Below are 20,651 nucleotides of genomic sequence, written 5' to 3'. Positions count from 1 at the left end.
CATGAACTATTGTTATTCTCATTTTGTAATGGCATTAATAAATCAAAAAATTATTATCCTTCAGTATGTGAAAGAGGATGGAAATTCGAGTAATAAGATTCAAGATACAAACTAGAGAGGTTATCCCAAAGACCTTAGAGGTGAACAATTCTTGTCTCTTTTCAGGGCACATGAGACAAGAAAACACCTTTACAACATAATTGGTTTGTGTTGGTGTGAGCAACAATAGGCTCACCGCTTGATTCCTGCATGGGTTTGTCAATTTTCATTTTAACTGATCGCTTAGATATTGATCTTTTCTTTTCTTTTGATTTATCATTTTCCTTGAACAATCACACTTTTGAGAGAAGAAGGAGAAACATAGTTACATACCTTGGACGTGTTTGGTTTATGGAAGAATTTGAGCATATTTTTCAAACGACTAGCCCTCCGTTGCAGTTCGTTGATGTACCTTACTTTCTGCTTGTATTTGAAACATTATATTTGTGACCTTCAGTAGTACAATAAGGACATGTCCGGTTGAGAAGGAGTTCTAGAGCACTTTTAATTTCAGCTGAGAGACATACATGAGATGTTCCTAAAGTATCATTAATAGGTTTTTCATTAGTGAGAGAAAAATCCTTCATATCCTCAAAAGATATGGATGAGAGATCGTCAAACAACTTGTCAAGATCTATGAAAGTATCACTACTATCATCGGGAGTATTTTTTTCAGCTAAAAGTGCTAAGATTGAGCATTCTTCTTCTTATGAATTATAAAGATCAGTAGTTTCATCAAGAGTTGCAGCAAGACCCTTGTTGCGAGTATATTTCCTTCGTTTTGGAAACTTATTAGCAAAGTGACCGAAACCTTTACACTTGAAGCATCATGGCATATCCTCATCATCACATTCTTCATCCACCATTTTAGAGGGAACACGATCACGTGGTTTGGCTGATGATGATGTATATTCTCTTGAGAACCGTTTATTTATCTTCTTGAGAAGATCTCTAAACTGTCTTGTTATAAGAGATACCGAATTTTCACGATCTTCATCTGATAATTCGTGAACAAGATCTTTCTCAAAGCTGTCAACACTGTCATTTTTCTCAAGTACATTAGTGCTTTGAATCTTATATTTTTATCAGCTTTAGCATGTTGTTCATTGTCAAAGATCTTTAACTTTCCTACAAGGGTGCTTCTAGAAAGTGTAGTAAGATAGCTTCCTTCAGTGATAACATGTTTCTTAGACTCGTAATGAGCTGGTAAAGATCTCAGAATTTGCATCAAAATATCATGTCCAGGAATAGTCTTTCCTAATGAATGACAAACGTTCACTATTTTTACAACAATTTGTGATTAAATTCCTCAAACGAATCCTCATCAGCCATACGAAGGTTTTCCTAGTCAGAACTTAGGTTTTGAATCGGTGCTTCCTTTTCTGCGGAATTCCCGTCATATACAGTTTCTTAAGATATCCCAAGCATCTTTTGATCTAGTGCACATGATTAAAAGATGCGTAATGTTGAAGATCTTTGCTTATGGCGTGGATAATAACATTCAATCCATAATAGTTGTGCTTAGCAGCACTGATTTCGATATCTCTATATGATTTCATGCCTTAGGAACCGCATTAGATCCTTCTCCGACTTTTGGAGTATTGTATCCTCTTACAACAAGAACCCATGTCTGAAAGTCACGAGCTTGTAAGAAGGAATGCATAACAATTTTCCACTATAAGTAATTTGTGACATCGAAGACCGGTGGTACGTTAATAGAGATTGCAATCCTGTCCATAATACAGACCGCTTCAAACATAGACTTATTAGGTCTAACAGTGTTTGTCTGCTCTGATACCAATTGAAAACGCATAGGTACCAAGTACACCACAAACTTTTTAGTTCCACAACCTGTATGGACAAAACTTAATATAATTGCAGGTAGACGAACTGAATGATCCTTAACAATATGTATATAGAGTTTATATCTCTAACCTCTTCTCAACCAGTATGTATCTAGACAAAAGTCCTGAACCTGATTGTTAAGAAGAGTACTCAGACGACCTCAAAAATCAATATCCAAGATCAATCTAGTCGTATCCAAATAATCAAATCGGAATTCTTCCAAGTAATTAAACTTGTTATATATCTTTCAAGATGCGAATTCTACAAGAAACGAGTCTCGTAATCGATCACAATTAGGTGGACATATCTACTAAGATTGAATACGTACAATTTGCGTAAATCCAATTATAAAGATGAAGAATATAATGCGGGAAAGGAAAAAAATACAAGACACCAGAAGTTTCGTTAAAAAGGAAACCGCAATAGCAGAAAACCCCGGGGCCTCGTCCAGATTTGAACACCAAACTGTATAAAGCCACTACAGACACTAGCCTACTATCAGGCTTCAGACTGGAATGCTGTTGAGATCGAACCCACCCTCCAAGCGATTTGGTTACAGTCGCGCTCTTTACGTCTCTTGAACCTCGAAAGGATCTACGCAATTGATTCCCTTAGCTGACGTCCTTTACGGCCTAAGAGTTGCTTCATCCGAAGTGAAGACTTTTGATACCAATCTGCCTCTAACAGATAAGCCAATTTGATTTCCATTTAGATCAAAGATCAAGGTGAGGAAATCTGTTTGCAATAGACAAAGCTACTAAACCTCACAAATCTGGAACTTACGATTCCCGAAGAGCGGCCTAGATTCTTAACCACCTCTCAAGAACAATCTTCAAAAGATCAATTAAAATCAGTTTTCAGATATCTATCTTGAGGAATCACAAAGTATGAGACGAAGAGAACTTTGTGATTACTATCTATCTTGCCTGAAAGAGATTATGAAAACCTCGATAATTGAAAAACAAGATCAATATACACGAATTATCAAGGTAAAGATAGTCGGACATGGATTCACGAATCCCCAAATAAAGTGAAGTCTTTTAGTCATAGACCTAATTATGTTTCTCAGAGAAAACCTAGGTCTATAGAGGATGACTCTAGAATCAACTAGGACATAAAATGTCAGGGATTGAACATCATGGTTTAAAGAGCATCTCTATTTATATATTTCAAAGACTAGAGGTTGCTTAGAATTCAAGATAAGAAAACTTGAGAATCAAGCAAACACATTTAGGTCTTGAAAATACACTAGGAACTGGTTTTGGAACCTTGTATAATGATTGTGCGGTTTGTCTACTATGCCAAATAACTAAAGAAATTTGATGTTCATTTAAACACCTAAGAATTTAATCATGATGCACATACATAAGTGTTTGAGTGATCAATGAAGTCTAGAAGTTTTTGAGAGAGTTACATCAATGCTAAACATATTTAAAAGATAAGTCTTTGAGCATCTGCTAAAATCTTAAACTGGGACGGTTGGTACAACGGTTTGTGAACCGTTAGGCTTGTTCACGAGTCAGGGTGTAACAGTTCGTGAACTGGGTTCTTTAACCCTACAAGACTACCGAACTCAGTTGACCACGGTTCGTGAACCGGGTTCATCAACTGCTTGCCTATAATACCAACTTTCAAAGAATGTCCCCATCTGAACTTGCGGTTTGCGCACTGGTTCACCAACCCTTCTGTATTTCCGAAAGTCGGATATCTATGGTCTGCGAACTGGTTTGCCAGCCTACCCTGAGTAGAAATATCAGATAATTCAATATTTCTCTATCATGATGTTTGAAACATTCCCGCGTGATAAAATTGTTTTCATAGGAAATTTTCAATTGATCACAAGTTAATTCACACAATAAATTGTTTAGAACTAATATTGTTAAGGATCGTTGAACATCTTTGGTTAGAATCATATTTCGAGCTTTTTAACAAGACAAGCTTGACTCGAAACTTTCTTTTGTAAATCTACTAGAAGTCATACGACATCGTCTCAGAAAGATAGAATGGTAAGATAGTGAGTAAAATAGAATGGTCCAGTCTTCACATACCTGATACAGAAGTTCTCCAAATGTCTTCGTCGATCTTCAGTCTTCGAATCTGATACTCAATTATTAAATTATAACCTAGTCCGAGACTTGACTTAGTAGACTAGAAATCAAGATATAGTTTTGATCATCTAACATTGACAACAAGCTTGAAATAGCAAAACTTGTGGGTTCAATCGAGCATTGGTCTAACACGACCCTTTATTCTAGTGGTCCTTCATCTTTCTCATTCTTGACTCTAAGTCCCAAAATGCATACCCTTCAATTTCCCATATCGCTTGAGACGGTTGGTCTCCCACGACGTGTTTTTTCAGACTCCGATGGTTATATCTTTCTACATAACCGTATCCTCTAACCCTCACGACGTGTTTTTTCAGACTCCGATGGTTATATCTTTCTACATAACCGTATCCTCTAACCCTTGTCAGAGGCCGTTTATAAATATGCCCTGAACTTTTCTTTTACTCCTTCCATTTTACCATCTCTTTCCCATCCACTTGCTGGAAGATAATGAATGCTAGCTCATGCAAATCATGTTTGGTGGAAGCATCATCCTTAATGGTTAGATGTTTGTCGTGGTCAGATGGACGAGCAACTTAAGACAGTGGATGCTTCATGAGGTATTCAGACAGATTTCCATACCAGGGAACAAACAACTGAAAGCTTGAAAGGTATCGTACAAGCACTCAATGTATCCACATTGCATTAATTAAGGAGATCTGATATCATATACAAATTGGACTTTTGATACGAGTGTGGATACTAATGACTTTGCAGTAAGCTTAGGAATGTTAGGAATGTTGGTGATCTCAATTTGAGTTCTCTGGAAGTTGTGGGACTTGGAACAAAATAGAATGGCATTCGCATCACGCATGCAACTTTGCTAGTAATTGTATTTATTTCTCTCTTTTTGTTGGTAACTCAGAATTGGATGAGATACCAAAGTCGCCAAACACGACTTGAAAGGATGATATTAGTTGAGATTTAAGTTTTAGTTGTTGGATATTGAATGCGAAAAGAAAGGCATGTCATTTGCTCGGAAAAAAGAAAATAAAATAAAATAGAAATGATTGTTATCTTCTTTTATTTTTAGCTTGAATGATTGTTATCTGCTCTGGATGGAAAATGCTCCTTCGAAGAAGGCTGAGTAAGCAAAATGAAACACGTATCCCATTTCAGTGGCTTACATTCTAAAGCTCCAAATGGTCCTTATCTTTCCAATTGTATATCATCATCACTGCTTTCGGCTGTCTACAGCAATAATAACTGCAAGTTGGAAAATCTGTTTTAAACCCACTTACTTCAGTTGTGAGGAAATTATAGGAACCAAAAATGAATGTGATTTCCGACTTTAGTAGCGACGGTGAGATAACTCTTACCGGAATGAATCCATCTAAATATTACGATCGAATGAAAGAGCTAAAAGCATTCGATGATACAAAAGCAGGTGTGAAAGGCCTGGTCGATGCCGGAGTTAAAAACATCCCTCGAATTTTCCACCGACAATCCATGAGTATCAATCATGACAAATCGAATGATGATTCTTTTGAATCCCATATCCGAATTCCGACTATAGACCTCGGAGGAAAGAAGATATACGAGGCTGAGCACCGGAAACTGATAATTGATCAAATTAGAGATGCATCAGAAAAGTGGGGTTTCTTTCAAGTAGTGAACCATGGGGTGCCAGTAAGTGTTATGGACAAAATGATTGATCAGGTTCGTGTATTTCATGAGCAACCAAGTGAAGTCAGGGCTGTGTATTATGAACGTGATTATACTAAAAAACAATCAGCATATGTTAGTAATTTTGATCTTTTTCAAGCACCTACTGCAAATTGGAGAGACACCTATTTTTGCCGTATAGCTCCTGATCTTGTCGACCCAGAAGCAATACCTATTGTTCTCAGGTACGTAATGCTAGCTCCTACTTGCATAAGAACACAGTAAGCATAAATTTTTAAGCCGTCAGATCAGATTTTATGGTCTCACTCACACTTGAATGCATAAAAACACAGTAAGCATGAACTTTTAAGCCATCAAATTACGTCCGTTTTATTACGTGAGAAATAGAACCAGTTCAATTAAACTGAATCAAAATGATGTTAACTTGATTTGAAAATTTAAACCTGTATAGGGATATAGTGATGGAATACTCAAAGTACGCAAGTGTACTGGGATCAGAATTGTTGGAGTTGCTATCTGAGGGTCTTGGTTTGAACCGAAGTTATCTAAATAAAGATTTGGGTGGTGATAAGGGACAAAACTTTGCTAGTCATTACTATCCAGAGTGCCCTCAACCAGAACTTACTATGGGCACAACTGAACATTCTGATCCAGATTTCCTCACCATATTGTTACAAGACCATCATACCGTTAGTGGACTTCAAGTACTTCACCAAAATCAATGGGTGGAAGTCCCTCCTTCTCGCGGCACTTTCACAGTAAACATTGGAGATCTGTTGCAGGCAAGTAATTTTTTTGCGTAATCTGTTCTCTTGTACCTGTATTTTCACCAGAATTTTTTAGGTGTATGCATTCAGCTTTGAGTTTGGTAGACTGGAAGTGACAAATATTATTTTTTTCCTAAATGAAGCAGCTGCTAGCTTACAAATTTAAAATCAGTTTTCTTTCCTTGCAGATTGCATCAAATGACCGTTTTAAAAGTGTGGAGCATAGGGTACTAGCTAATCACAAAGTTCCACGAGCATCAGTTGCATATTTCTTCCGTCCTATCGGAAGTTCCAAGTGCGGTCCAATCAATGAATTGTTAACAGAAACCAATTCACCCATATACAGAGAATTCACGGTTGATGAATATGTCAAACACTTCATCTCTAAAGGGCTTGGATCCCCAAGTTTCTCACATTTCAAGCTGTGATAAATGTATCCAAATTCATAGAAGTGGCCGTACATGTTCAATAAGCCACATAGACGTGTACAGGCAGACGGTTATCTATATTGTAAAACACAGTGGCCTAGGTTTTAGGCCATTGTATGATAGACTAGGGCATGAAACATGCTGCAAGGGCATGGGTGTTTTTACTTGTTGATAATGCATTGACCAACTGTTATCCAAATAGCTGTAAGAAAGAATTCGATTTCTAGATGGTATAGATTTCCCAAAATTTTGATAAATGTTAAGAGATACATAGGTCGATAAATGCATGCTAGTCTTTGTAGTATGATATGATATCCAAAGAAGTAACGCATAAGAAGGCTAAAACCACTCATTTTTAGACTTGCCACTCATACAATGGCCCAGAATAACATCCCTTACTACTTCTGTGCTCAAATGTCAGGCCACTTAAAAGCAAAAACCTCATGTTAAAAATGGAAAGAGGCATCACATTATGTGAAAATTTGTGCACATAGTGTCATTACCTCAACACCGCCTGATCCTGTAGCTCTGTAATTTCCGTTAGAAATACTGGCAACCAACATAGTAATCTTCACTTACGGGCACTGGAAAAAGAAGTCGTTTATCATTAAGGAACATATTAACAGGATGATGGCATCACCTATCATTTCCGCACAGGCAATAATTGCAAACTGTACCTCAGGATATGAAGTGAATGCACAAAGAGAAACTGATACATATATCAAAATGAGCTTTGAGAGATATGTGATTTGTCATTCTAGTCTGATTAGAGTGAATGCACGCTCCCCCGATGAGTATACATCCTAAAAATAGTGGTATAAAACTGTTGTTAATGTTATGAAAGCTTGGAACGATTTCAGCCGTTGAACAAACTAACCGTTACCAATTGTGTTAACTATCGCTGCTAATGTTCCTAGCGAATTTTAAATTCATGTTACCAATTCTTTATAACCCAAATAGGTTGAAACAACACAATGAAACTTAGTGGGTTTTAACTTTTAAGCTAACAGGCGAAACATATCATGGAGAAACCCTGCATACAATGGAGCTACATGCACTACCATGTATGAGTTACCTTCATTTGACTGTCCATGGATGGAAGATTGAAGATCTTGTATAGACTGCTGCATCTTTGAGAAAACATCCTTAATAGCTTAGGAACATCGAACAACCTAATAGATACATCCAAGACTAAGCTTTTTCCATCCTGGGCATAGATGTAATCCTCAACACGTTCATACAAATCCTTCAGACCAGCCGAATTATTACAAAAGATGGATAGGGATGAAGTGGCTAATTCGTGGCACAATCATTCCTGTACCATTTGGGAGAAGAGGTGAACTAATGAAGCGGGGATGGAAAATAAGTTTTGACAGAAGAAACCATGTTTGAGTCAAAGAAAGTGTAGAGATACAAATAAATATAGGATTGAAGTACTGATAATGAATAATAGGACCCACTGCTCAACCTATATATGCAAAGCTGGAAGGGGCGGGTTTCTTTTGTGGAACTCCCGTTGCTTCCACCCCATGGTCCGTGGGCGCTTGTGTTTTTACATGACATATATATGACAGATGTTGACCATCGTCAACTAAAGAAAAACTTGGCAATGATCCCTCCCTCTCTCGTTATATCTATCTCATGTATATGTGAGTTTCTAGCAGGAAAATAAAGAATACAAAACAAAATCTTATTCAATCTTGCAGCCCTAGTTAATATCTCCAAATTGTCAAATCCTATCAGGTTCTCTGCAATGTCTTAAAAATTACTTTCACTTTTCACCTTCCTCAATCCTATTTAAATATTTTTATTTCCATAATTCTGAAGTAGCTAATAGAGTGCAAACTGCTAGGAACTTATTGAATTTCTTATGTTCAGATGGAGATCATATTAAACAATTTTTAGCAAGCAGAGTTGAAAGATTAAGAGTGAAACATGTATCCTAAGCAATCACAAGTTGGACACAATATACTACAGGCTTCAATTTTACCTTTTAGCTTCCTCTGGGCTGTCTATAAACCATACCTAAAAGCTTATTTTCGTCGTTGGTCCATGTAAGCAAAATGCTGCAGTTATACAGGGGTTTGAAATTTGAGGACACCTGCATTTGACATAACCAAGTCATGTTAAGTTTATTACCATGTCATTGCAACTAAAATAAGTGCATTGTATGAGTTGCTGGTTGATCACATCAGCTTACAAAATCCAATTAAGGTTCAAACTGCACAGATTGGCTTTACCAACTATTGGAATCTTCATGGCCTGGGTAATCTAATTAGATACTATCAAGCTAGTGTTTATTGGATTCAATCTACGTATGTATATACTAAATTTATAAGTAACCTATCTCAAGCCAGATGAAAATGACCAACTTCACTCAGTAAAATCAGATAATTAGAATGACCTCGGTTTAGAAAGTAATTTTTATTCTTATCAGTTGTCATTGTATGAACAAAAGGATTGCTTAGCAAAGTAAATAAATGATGATGAGAGATTGAGATACTTGGAGTCAAAGAACTTTTTCTATTAAAATTCTACTTTCATTTACAGAACTGTACAATTAATTTCACAGGAATTTCCATGTCAAAAAAAACGAATAGTGCCTATGAGAAACGAGAGGATGTCATCAGTTAGTGGTTGAGGATGTTTAGAAGAGAAACTCTGGTCTTAACTAACGCCCTGAATACGGATTCTAATCCTTCTTCAAGATCTTGGATGCTCATCTCTAGCTCCAATAATGGCTTCTTAGCATCTACTATTTTTTTAGCATTCAATGCCACTTCGACCCTCTCAACTTCATTGAGGTCAGCCCCATATGCTACGCGCTTGCTAGGCAACAATCTGGAAACTAAAGACCAATTGCTTTGCTTTGGTCCACATAAGAAGGATAATAGAGATTGGAAAACAGCAAGGGTAGCTGCTTCAACTTCTTTCAGCACATTGACAACAGCTACATCATCATAATTTCTGCTTTGCATCTTTTTCAAACCTCCAAGACACTTACGGATCACCTTTGTAACCTTCTTTTTTGAGGTCATATATTCATCAAGTTCTTTTGCAAGATCCAGATCTTCACCCCTTCGTCTACGAATGGATGATTGAAGATCTTGGACGCATTCCCTCATCTGAGATAATACATCCCTGGTGGTGCTGCAAACATCCAACAACATGACAGATCCATCTAAGATGGAATCTAATTTTTTTTCTTGCTGTGTGGATTGCAACTGAAGCAAAGCATCGACCGATTCATACAAATTCTTAAGACTACTCAAATTGTTGGAGATGGATGAGGAGGAGGAGGAGGTGGCTAGACCTGAAGATCTCAATTGACATAAATGCTCTTCAACTGTAAGAGTCAGAGTAGGTCTGGTGGGCAAACTGATGGAGTAAGCGATTTTGTTTGAAGAAACCATCTTGAGTTATTTTAGAAAAAGAGGTGTAGAAATGCAAATGTAGAAGTCTGTTTTGCTATAGATGCAACCCTTTTGTTCTTCTTATATACAAGCTGCCGAGAAGGTGTTAAGAAAGAAAGCAGAAAATTTTGATCCTTCTTACCTTGGTTGTCACGTGGTGGAATTTTTCCCTTTATCATCGCCGATGTCTCCTGGTTGCTCCTACATCAATAATATAAAAAAATGTAGCCTGAGTAAGTATAACACCAACCTCAGATATACAAATTATAGTTTATTTCATAATTCAGAATCCTTTGGAACACAAAGCTACATAAACATGATGAGATACAATTTTATATACGTCGATGAGCTGGAGCAACGTGCTACACTATTGCTAGATGGATGATCAGTTAATGCATGTTCCATTTGCTACTTTAATTTGTCCGTTGAAACAGGTGATCAGTTAACCGACGTTTTTAGATGAATTAGGTATAATATTCTTTCTTTCCTTTTGGTGGTGGTAATGGGGCGGGGTTGAATGGGGGGCGGCAACTTATACTCAGCTGTTCATCTTGTTTGTTTCTAATGTATGCCTGAGAAAGTTAACAAAATATATTAACAAATTAATATATCAACTAGGACAAACAAACAATTGGAATCATGACATCCTAAGTTTTTATCCCAGATGTGTGCAGACAGCATCATCCACTGGGATGCTTACCGATATGTTTCCTTGTCACCTGAGGTGTTTCAAATAGGACACATAATTACTCACCACTAATATAAAATTAATTTGTACACAGTCATTCTGTACATAAAGCCCAACTACTCAAAGACAGTAACCAGATGGAAACTGCAGCACCCACTGAGATGCTTTTCTACATGTTTCCTTGTCATTTGTGGTGTTTCAATAAGGATGCATAATTACTCACCACTAACATAGGATAGATGAACACAGTCATTCTGCATGTAATGCCAGATTTTTCATAACACAAACCAGATGCAAACTGTAACACCTAACTTATATGGACAACTTTTGTTGACAAGTAAGAAAAACATACTACTACAGAAGGTAAGGGAAATGATAAACACAACCAATCAAGATAAATGAAAACTGTAAGATCAACAAATATGTAAGGGATCAAAAGAATCTGTTGTATATTTGGTCTTCGTTATAAATAATTACAGGTCCATAGGTATTTACTTGACAAAAAGGCGGGTACCATTGTACCAACAGGTGGTGGGACATTTAATATTAGTATAGGATATTAAGAAGTGACACCCTGGTTTTAATCAAACCCCTAAAGACACCTTCTAATCCCTCCTCGAAATTCTGAATGCTTATCTCGAGTGTCTCTAATGGCTTTTGGACACTTTTGGCATTAACAATTGCTTTGTGTTGCTTTTTACCAATAAAGGTGTTCAATGCCACTTCAACCTCCACAAAATCATTAATCTCCTTTCCATTCTCTTCACATGTTACTCGTGTATTATGAACCAATTTAGAGATCAACAACCAACTACTTTGCCTTTGTGTCTTTGATCCAGATAAAAAGGACACTATTGATTCAAAAACTGAAAGAGTGGTTACTTCAACTTCTCTTAGCATATTCACAATAGCTACTTTATCAGAGTTCTTGTATTGCATCTTTTTCAGACCTCCAAGGCATTTTCTTATCATCTTAGTAACCTTTTTCCTAGAGGACATATACTCTTTTAGTTCAACTGCAAGACCAAGCTCTCCGCACCTTTTTCTACGGATGGATGATTGAAGATCCTGCACACATCGCTTCATTTGAGACAAAACATCCCTTGTACTACCACAAGCATCCAACAACAAGAGAAATCTATCCAGGACAGAGTCGAAGCAACTTTCTTGTTGGATGGGTTGCAAATGCAAGAAATCATCAACAGATTCATACAAAATTTTCAGACCAGTTAAACTCTGGGAAATGGATCTTGAGGATGAGGTGGCTAGTTCCGAAGACCTCAATCGACACAACTGTTCCTCGACTGTAAGAGTGAGGGCATTAGATCTAGTGGGAAAGCTTATGGAGCGAGAGTGGTAAGTGATTTTGCTTGATATAGCCATCTGTAGAGAAACAAAATGAAGAGGAGAAATAGAGCTTGTCTGGGACTTTGGGTTGGATGAAGAGATGAACCTATGGGGCACCTTATATGCAAAACTACAATTAAAAGACATGTCCATTAACTTAATCCAAACCTTAGTTTCGGTGTCACGCAGTGGAACTTGCTCTATCTTTTCTAATGTCTCTTTGTTGCTTGTTTTAAGTAGCATATTAATTGACCCCAACACAAAGTTGAGATACTTTTCTTAATTTATGCCACTCTACGTATGGATCCGCTTACTATCCACTATTTTTCTCTTAAATATAAACATAACAGCAAAGATGAACAATAAACAAACAGAAACAAATGGGCAGGTGTTGTTTGTTATTTCAAACTAATCCACATCTTAAACAGTTAGAATCTTGACAGCCTAGGGTTTTGTTATAAAATATGATAAACCTCAAACTAGACATCGTTATCATACATAAAATGTGCTTTCTTATGTGTCTTGTCTCCTGAATCTACAAAAATTGCTTCAAATCAAAATGCACAAGTACCATAAATGGATAAGAAAACACAACAAAAGGAACCCATAAGATACAGAAAACAAGTAAACTATATCGCAAGAAAGTGTAAACTATCTTCCTCTCTTTGAGGACTTTTATCAAACAGTTAAATATGATAACCATATACTAACAAAGAAACAATTAAACTAAGAAACCGCAAAACACTATAATATATATAAACCTTTAGTTTAGTACCTCTACTTTTGTTCTCCAGTGCTCAATAACTTAGCTTCAATGCTTGAGCAACTTCAGGGGGGGTTGACATTAAAAAGATTCACCTTCATTCAAAGATTTCGCTACATTTTTTTAGAAGTTCTTTATCTTTAACCCTACTTAACCTCAATAAGTTCGGATTATTGCATTTCCCCGTGCCTCCTCCTCTGCAAAAGAGGCGCCAAGCAATCATCGTATAACACTCTCTAGTCTCTACAATTGAATTTCAACTATAAGTCTACAAGTACTGAATCTCTGCTCCTAAGGGCTAAGGCCCAAGATTCGGACGTCCCAGGAAAAGGTCATGGGAATTTTGTTGTTTAGTCCAATGAACCCGACCCGGGTTAATGACTAGTTCAGCGGGAAAATATATTTACTCACTAGTCCAAAAAAAGTTTTGAAAAAAGTAAAATTACTCTACTAACCCTAACATATAATACTACGTATGTTACTACATATATTACTACATACTACATTTGTTACTAGTAACATATAGTACTAGTAGTACTATACTACTAGCATACTAGTAGTATATGTTACTACATATGTTACTACATATAAATACTGTTATGTTATGTAATTGATACTACATATCAATATCAATGTTCTAAGGAAAGGTGGTGTCTATGATGGACAAAGAACGGTCGAGATTATTTCTAGGTTAGACGGTAGAGATCATTCATTGGATCAAATATAAATTAGTTAGGGTGACCACTTAACCTTAAACTAATCATCACATGCCGACCCTACGACAATGCTTCTCCCCGTTCCTAACCTGACTTATTCACACCCCTCCCCCGCTTTTTTTCTTCTTTTCTTAAGGTTTATTCCGGCTATGATCCGTGATTGAATTTTTAAATAATTTGCAAAAATCATATGGTAAAACACTAAAATTGACTAAACTAAAACGTTTATCAGTCGCACTTGAAGCAGACTGAAATCACTATGTGGTAAAGGTTAAAGATTATAGAGAAAAGTCTTTTCATTTGGTTCTACCTACGTGTTTCTTATTTGCATGTTTCTCCTCCATCCTTCCGTTCCTGACAACGAAATTAAACCACAAATCACATGAAATTATAATTAGTAACAATCTATATATCTTCCATTAAATCACTTACGAAAACCCTAAAATCAGTTCATACAAAAATAACCCTAATTTAGTTGCGAACTAACAAGATATTACAAAGAAATATCTCGCCATACTTCTGACAGTTCAATATTGTTGATTACTTCAGTTTTGAATCTGTCAGTTGTGAAAATATAAGAGTCAAACTCTCTAATCTTCTTACTATAAATTTCTCTAATCTTCCATATTATCAGTGATTCTCAAAAGTAAAAGGAGATGAAGACAAAAAACTATACCCTTTCATGTATTTTTTGTCTTATATCTGGTTCATATGTAGTTTTTGTTTTCTTATGTATATACCGTACCAATCAGAAGAGCTTCCGAGTTTGTGTCTTTATCATGTATATGTTTTTTTTTTCTTTCTCTTTTTTGATAAAGAAGAGATATATTATAAAGAAAAGGAGAAAGAACAAAATACTTCTTACGAGAAGTAAGAAGCAAACAAAAGAAAAATACAAATTACATTAATATATAGTCCCAATTGAACATAAACATGCTGAAATTTCCCCTTCAACTAAATTTAAAGATGGCCACCCAAAAGAATAACAATGCTTTATCATGTATATGGTAGTCGTTGGTAGATAGTAAAACTTGACTGCACTTAAGACACTAGATTGTCCGCAGAGGCATACTAGGTCAAATTAGTTGTACATTAAACACCATTCACCTTCTTCGGTTTTGATGGAATCAACAATCTATCATACTGCCTGCAGGGAATTCATTCTGATCAACTCAATAGAGGGTACATTAAACGATTTTTGTTTGTGCAAGAAAACAAGAAAAGATGGTAAGAAGGTGACGTTTGGAAGGCGTTGAACAAACACCGTATGCTAGACTTTGATCATGCAGATCTATCTCTAAGAAGGTAACCCAAGAATCAACAAATAAAAGTTAGAATGATGTTTCCCATGGCCATGAGTATTCACAGAATTTCAAGTTCCGAAAAATAAACGTGCAACATGGATTGATAAGGAAGCATATGAATTTATTACATAAAGAAATACTGCTTCTTCGGGAATATGTCTTGGACTCTTGGTGACTAAGGTGGTGATGGTCTTGATTATCTAATAACATTCTTTTTATACTTACAATGATTATGAGTAGCAATTGAATTGGATTTATACTCGACCAGTAAGAATTTCAAGTAAAGAAAATTCATGTCCAGTATAAATAAAATTTCCTATATCAACATATATATTGTGATATTGTTTTCATACTTACAATGAAAATAGGTCTTGCCTAGCTAGATAATATTTTTTTCATCAATAACAAAAACCAAATATGATTTTTGGATAAAGGGTGGCAGAGAGGCTCAACCTAACCACTTAACTACAACGGCTTCGGTAAATCTATAAGTCGGCTAATCAAAAGAAGGTTGAGTCTCGGCCGTAGGCCGAGGTGATACCTAGTGTAGTATCTACATATTGACACTACATATCAATATTTATGTATTACATATAAATAAATATTGTTATGTTATGTATTGACACTACATATCAATATGTAGTATCAATATGTTATGTACTACATATCAATAAATGTTATGTATTGATGCTACATATTAATACTGTTATGTTATACTAGTATACTAGTAAATATATTACTACCAGTATAGTAAAGTAGTTACCTAATTTACTAGTAACATATTTTGTTACTACTAGTATAGTACATATTAATATGTAGTATCACCGTATTGATAGTACTAGTATGTAGTAACATACTACTAGTAACATTTACATGTGTTGATGCTAATTAGATCTGGAAGGGTGTTTTAGGCATTTAGAAAACACACTTTATAATCTTCATAAAGTTTTTGGACTAGCGAGTAAATGTTTTTCAGGGGTGGACTAGCCATTAACTAGGTCATGAAAAACTGGACTAAACAATAATTCCTACAAAGGCCATATCAATCAAGTGAGTCATGAGTTGGAGAACTTTGTGAACACATTCCCCACCTTATACGGAGAATATTTTCATGGATTTGTTTTTTAATAAACATCTCTGCTTTTAACTGAGTTAGGCTTTGTTTGGTATTGCTGCGGCTTTTATAAAAGCACTTTTCTGTTGTGTGTTGCTATGATGTGCTATGAGAAAAAAACAGTTAGACGTTTGGTAAAATATTAATTAAAGTTAAAGCTGATTAAAAAAGCAATCAAAGTGTGTTTGGTTAAATATCATGTTCAACCATTGTTGTTGTGGCAAATGACAAAAACAGATATATATCTATGAAAATAATTTTATTCGATTTTTTGGGGTTTAAAAATAATTAATTTTTTTACTACTAGATATAAATATATTTAGTATTAAATTTACTACTAATAATATTATTATTATTATATTGGATAAAGGTCGTAGAGGCTATATTAGCGATAAGTAAAATTTACACAAGGTTGGTTGGGAGGCGGGCAACAAAAATTTACTAACTGTTACTATTATTATGATTGTTAAAAAAAAATTATTTTACTTAACCACTTTTTAACATATATATATATATATATTTAATTTTCAAACAAAAAATCAAACTAAAATTAATTATTTAATATTTGTTTTTATTTTTATTTTTGACAAATTAAATGAAATGATATCATATAATAGTTTGAAAATAAAATGTAATAGTATTTAAAGAATAAAATATAAGAAATAAAAATTGATTGTATATATTTAAGGGTAATTTTGTCATTTAAAAAATAAAATAGAGATAAAAAGGATAAATCAAGCATTAAATTTTGGTGGTACCAAAACTTATACTTTTGTAGCTTTTAAAAGCTCCTCCTCCCCAGCTTTTAAAAAATGAGGAATTTGAGAAGTGCTTTGGGTAAAAAGCACTTTGATTTTTTTTTTACCAAACACCTGTTTCAAAATTATTGACATATATAGGTTTTGAAAGTGCTTTTGGAAAAATAAAATCATTACCAAACCCAACCTTAATAAAAAAAAGAACAATAAAAAGGGCAGTAACCAAACGAGAAGGTAGAAAATATACGGTATGGTTTTGTGGGATGCACAAAGATGCACTCGAATGCTGATGACACTGTAGTACAGTAGTTGTTAGAGCATTACTAGGTCGAACTCGCAAGCGGTGCTATCTCAAGCTTGTTTGTCAAGTTTAGGTGATCAAAACTACAAGTTTTGATTTCTAGTCTACTTATAGTTATGTCTCAGATTAGGATAAAATGTGTAGTTGAGCTTTAGACTTCACAGCGTTCATCGATGGAAGACGAAGATCTACTGAGGAGAGATTGGAGGAACTTCATCAACAAAAGTATGTGGGGACTTAACTTATCTATCACTGAGAAGTTTATTCTATTCTATCTCCTATTGAGACTAAGTCGTATAGCTATATAGACTTTTACATTATACACATTTGATATTTCGAGCTGAGTTTAACTCGGTTATATATTTCTCGAAATATGTGTTGGAAGATTTTTGCTTTATCTGCGTTCATCATTATTCTTGACGAGTTTAGTTGGATTGACAATTTATTTGTTGGAAACTGAATAATAAGTCAAAAGGATGATCATGTGAAAATTGCCTTGAAACATCTTACATGATTTGTGTGAGACAGTCATTTGATGTCGACTCGGAATGTTTCGTATTGATCATTTGATCACTTGAAAATTACTTATAAGCTAATAGTTTGTGTGAACAACTATTGTCGTCTTCTAAGGATATTTCAATGATTGATTTGGGAGTTTAGAACAATTAACCTTTGTCTGGATATATCATAGTATGCATACTAGTATGCAAACTGTTGTAGTATGATTCATGTCTGGAAACCAAGTTTGCATACCAGTATGCAAATGGTTTTAACTGATAAAGTCCGGGAACCAAGTATGCATACCAGTATGCGGACAGTTCTACCTGAGTTAGGTCCGGGACGAAAGTATGCATACCGGTTTTCGAACTATCGGACAAGACCAAAGTTCGGAACTTATGTTTGCGTACCCGTTTGCAAACTAAGTGGTTAAAGTTCTAAAATCGATTTAATATGATTTCATAATCATGAACAAATACATTTATAAATTAAGGAATGCAATCTTTGCAAACCGTGGATTAATGTTCATCAATTGATTCTTGAATAAGTACTTTGTACAACCATGAATCAAATCCGATTTTGCTTCAACTGTGTCTTGTACACTTTTGTGAGAATATAAACAATTGAACAACTCTATGAGTAACAAAATTAGATTCAACTGATTATCATTTGATCTAGAAGTGCTAGATGAATGTGGTTAATACAAAAGTGTTCATATGGCTAACTTCGGTTAACTGTTATTGAGCCAACTCAATATACACATTTAGGTACGGTTACCCATATCTAAATGAAGGTATATTTCATTTGTGTGTAACAAGCTAAGACCATCTAACCATGGAGAGATATTTCTTTGGTTTTAAGCAAACTTAGCTTGAATCTTAAATCAGGTTTTCGTCAAACGGTGAAAATTGATTGCTTTGTTTTAAAGCTATCAAACCTTGATTTGAATACTATATAAGGGAGAACTTTAGCAACTGGAAAACCTAATCCCCACAATTTTGTGTGATACTAGTTGCGACTAAAGTCGATTCTCCTTTAACATAGGTTTTTCCTAAAACCATTATAGGTTAACGACTTAAAGACTTCATTTGGATTCTGAAGCCAGACCCAACTATTTTCTCTGTAGTTGCGTGTTCTTATCTTACTCGTTCTATCGTATTGAGTACTATCTTGTCTAATATTTGCTCGAGATTTATCTTTGTAGATGGGGAAAAACGATTTGCTAGTTTTTAGGGAAGCGAAGAGACGAGCGTGTTGTCGAGACTCCTCAACCGAGCAAACTGTTCAACCTCACACAAATGCATCGCAAAGGTAGTGCTTAGATTCGAGAGACCAATCTGTAGGACTCCGGCCTAAACCAAGTCAATGGTCATTCCAGAGTCAATTCAGTCGCAAAGAGGGAGATGGGTTGATCTGTAGGAGGGAAGCTGAGAATTGTATGGGATCAATAATGATCAAGGATTGTGGATGTGTTGAAGGTTTCTGCAAGTTTTTGTGAACTGATGAGTTCGAATAAGTTCTGGTAGATTGATGAATTCTTGAGAGTAATTGCTCGAGAAATTCTGTGTAGATGAATGTTGATGTCTCTCAATTATGGATTCATAGACTTATTTATATTGTTAGAATAGTAAACACCTTGATCCCTGTAAGTGTGACGGTTTCTTGAGTGAAAGAGTGGGGAAGTGGGAAATCGTGGTGAAACCAGTTCCAGGTTATGCGGAGACTTGACTGAGCATGCACCCACTACTTTGCTAAATCCTTCAACCGTTTGCACAACTTACTCAAATTTCTCATTGTGGATGAATCCACGTGCCGTAGGCCGCCACACCAAAACCCTAATTGATATCCCCCCATGTGAGGTGATTGATGTCTCACGGATCGTGGAGTCTTCATGACAGATGTGTACTTAATTAGTCAGTTGTTGACTATTTAGACAATGATTCTAGGTTTTGTTGAATTGAGCATGAGTGACGAATGCTCAGTAATTCATGGATCGAACATGCGTGTTCTTATGTTGATATTGCTCGTCTGAGCAAATACTGTTAAATTCGAGCAACTTAGCAAGTATTACTCGATTCGACGGTGTAGCGCCCCCTAAGCTAGCAACTGACTAATCCAAGAGATTAACTAAATAAAGAGGCACTACGAATCTAATTCAAATACTTAAACATTCAATTAGGAAATCAGCTACAAAACTTATCCCAAAACTAACCCCGCTCAGAATATATATACATAAACTTCTCCCAAATGATACATATACAATAGTCAATTGGTTTACAGATACAATAAACAATATAATAAACGTAGCAGAAGTTAACTAATTAACGGAGTCAATACTTGTGGCTTTCGCTACGCAACTCTGATCTGTCTCTGAAAACTGAAAGTGGGAATAATTAACATTCAACTTCTAAGTAATTGTAAGCAAGATTAAGAAAAACAATAATGTTTTCCCAGACATTAAATAGTGACCAAGTCACTGAGATACACAAACACGAATATGGACAAGCTCTTTCTTCAAATAATGTATACTACGGTTGTGCAATTCCTAACTCGCAAATCTACACCTAAACGTAAATATGGATGTCGACGATTCCGAACTCGCAAACTGTCGACTTATATAAGCATAAAAGTTGAATTCATGTAGATATAAATGTGAAGGAGCGTATCCTATATACCACAAGTGGACATTCGTATTTCCCATAACAATTCATATGACAAACAAACATTACAAGTTCTTTCCAAACCATGGAAAGATTAACAAAATCAATAGAAGTGTAGCAATGAAATTTAAACAAAACATGGAATGCACACTAGACAATGCATGAGTTTGTTAAGCATAAACTTTTGTAAAAGAAACAACAATGGTTACAAAAGAGTCAAATGTATTCCCACCTCTTTTGATGACAAGCCACGCCTACCTCGAGATCCACGATCCACTG

General features: G+C 35.4%; 3 protein-coding genes across 4 annotated transcripts; 1 reads left to right on the top strand and 2 right to left on the bottom strand.

Moving 5' to 3' along the window:
• The first annotated feature begins 5,072 nt into the window (after positions 1-5,072).
• LOC113346777 (1-aminocyclopropane-1-carboxylate oxidase homolog 3-like) lies at positions 5,073-7,038 on the top strand. The gene is made up of 3 exons (XM_026590284.1): positions 5,073-5,839; positions 6,067-6,397; positions 6,571-7,038. Exons 1-3 carry the CDS (start codon positions 5,262-5,264, stop codon positions 6,808-6,810), a joined length of 1,149 nt encoding a protein of 382 aa, XP_026446069.1. The 5' UTR covers positions 5,073-5,261; the 3' UTR covers positions 6,811-7,038.
• Positions 7,039-7,913: 875 nt separating this feature from the next.
• On the bottom strand, positions 7,914-13,250 carry LOC113346779. Of its 2 annotated transcripts, XR_003358618.1 has the most exons (4): positions 13,034-13,250; positions 10,366-10,424; positions 8,801-8,911; positions 7,914-8,125 (listed from the first exon to the last, which is right to left on the bottom strand). XR_003358618.1 is itself a non-coding variant. In XM_026590286.1 (2 exons), exon 2 carries the CDS (start codon positions 10,221-10,223, stop codon positions 9,441-9,443), a length of 783 nt encoding a protein of 260 aa, XP_026446071.1. In that variant the 5' UTR covers positions 10,224-10,424; positions 13,034-13,250; the 3' UTR covers positions 9,325-9,440. The 2 variants fall into 2 exon arrangements, 1 of the variants encoding a protein (XP_026446071.1); XM_026590286.1 differs by lacking the exons at positions 7,914-8,125; positions 8,801-8,911 and having other exon boundaries at positions 9,325-10,424.
• Positions 11,397-12,505, bottom strand: LOC113346778. The gene has a single exon (XM_026590285.1). The coding sequence runs from the start codon at positions 12,499-12,501 to the stop codon at positions 11,458-11,460; it is 1,044 nt and encodes a 347-aa protein (XP_026446070.1). The 5' UTR covers positions 12,502-12,505; the 3' UTR covers positions 11,397-11,457.
• Positions 13,251-20,651: the final 7,401 nt, after the last annotated feature.

This window comes from Papaver somniferum, chromosome 2, assembly GCF_003573695.1.
Source record: "Papaver somniferum cultivar HN1 chromosome 2, ASM357369v1, whole genome shotgun sequence".
In the NCBI taxonomy this organism is placed as follows: Eukaryota; Viridiplantae; Streptophyta; class Magnoliopsida; order Ranunculales; family Papaveraceae; genus Papaver; species Papaver somniferum.
This window is presented reverse-complemented; position numbering and strand designations above follow the sequence as displayed.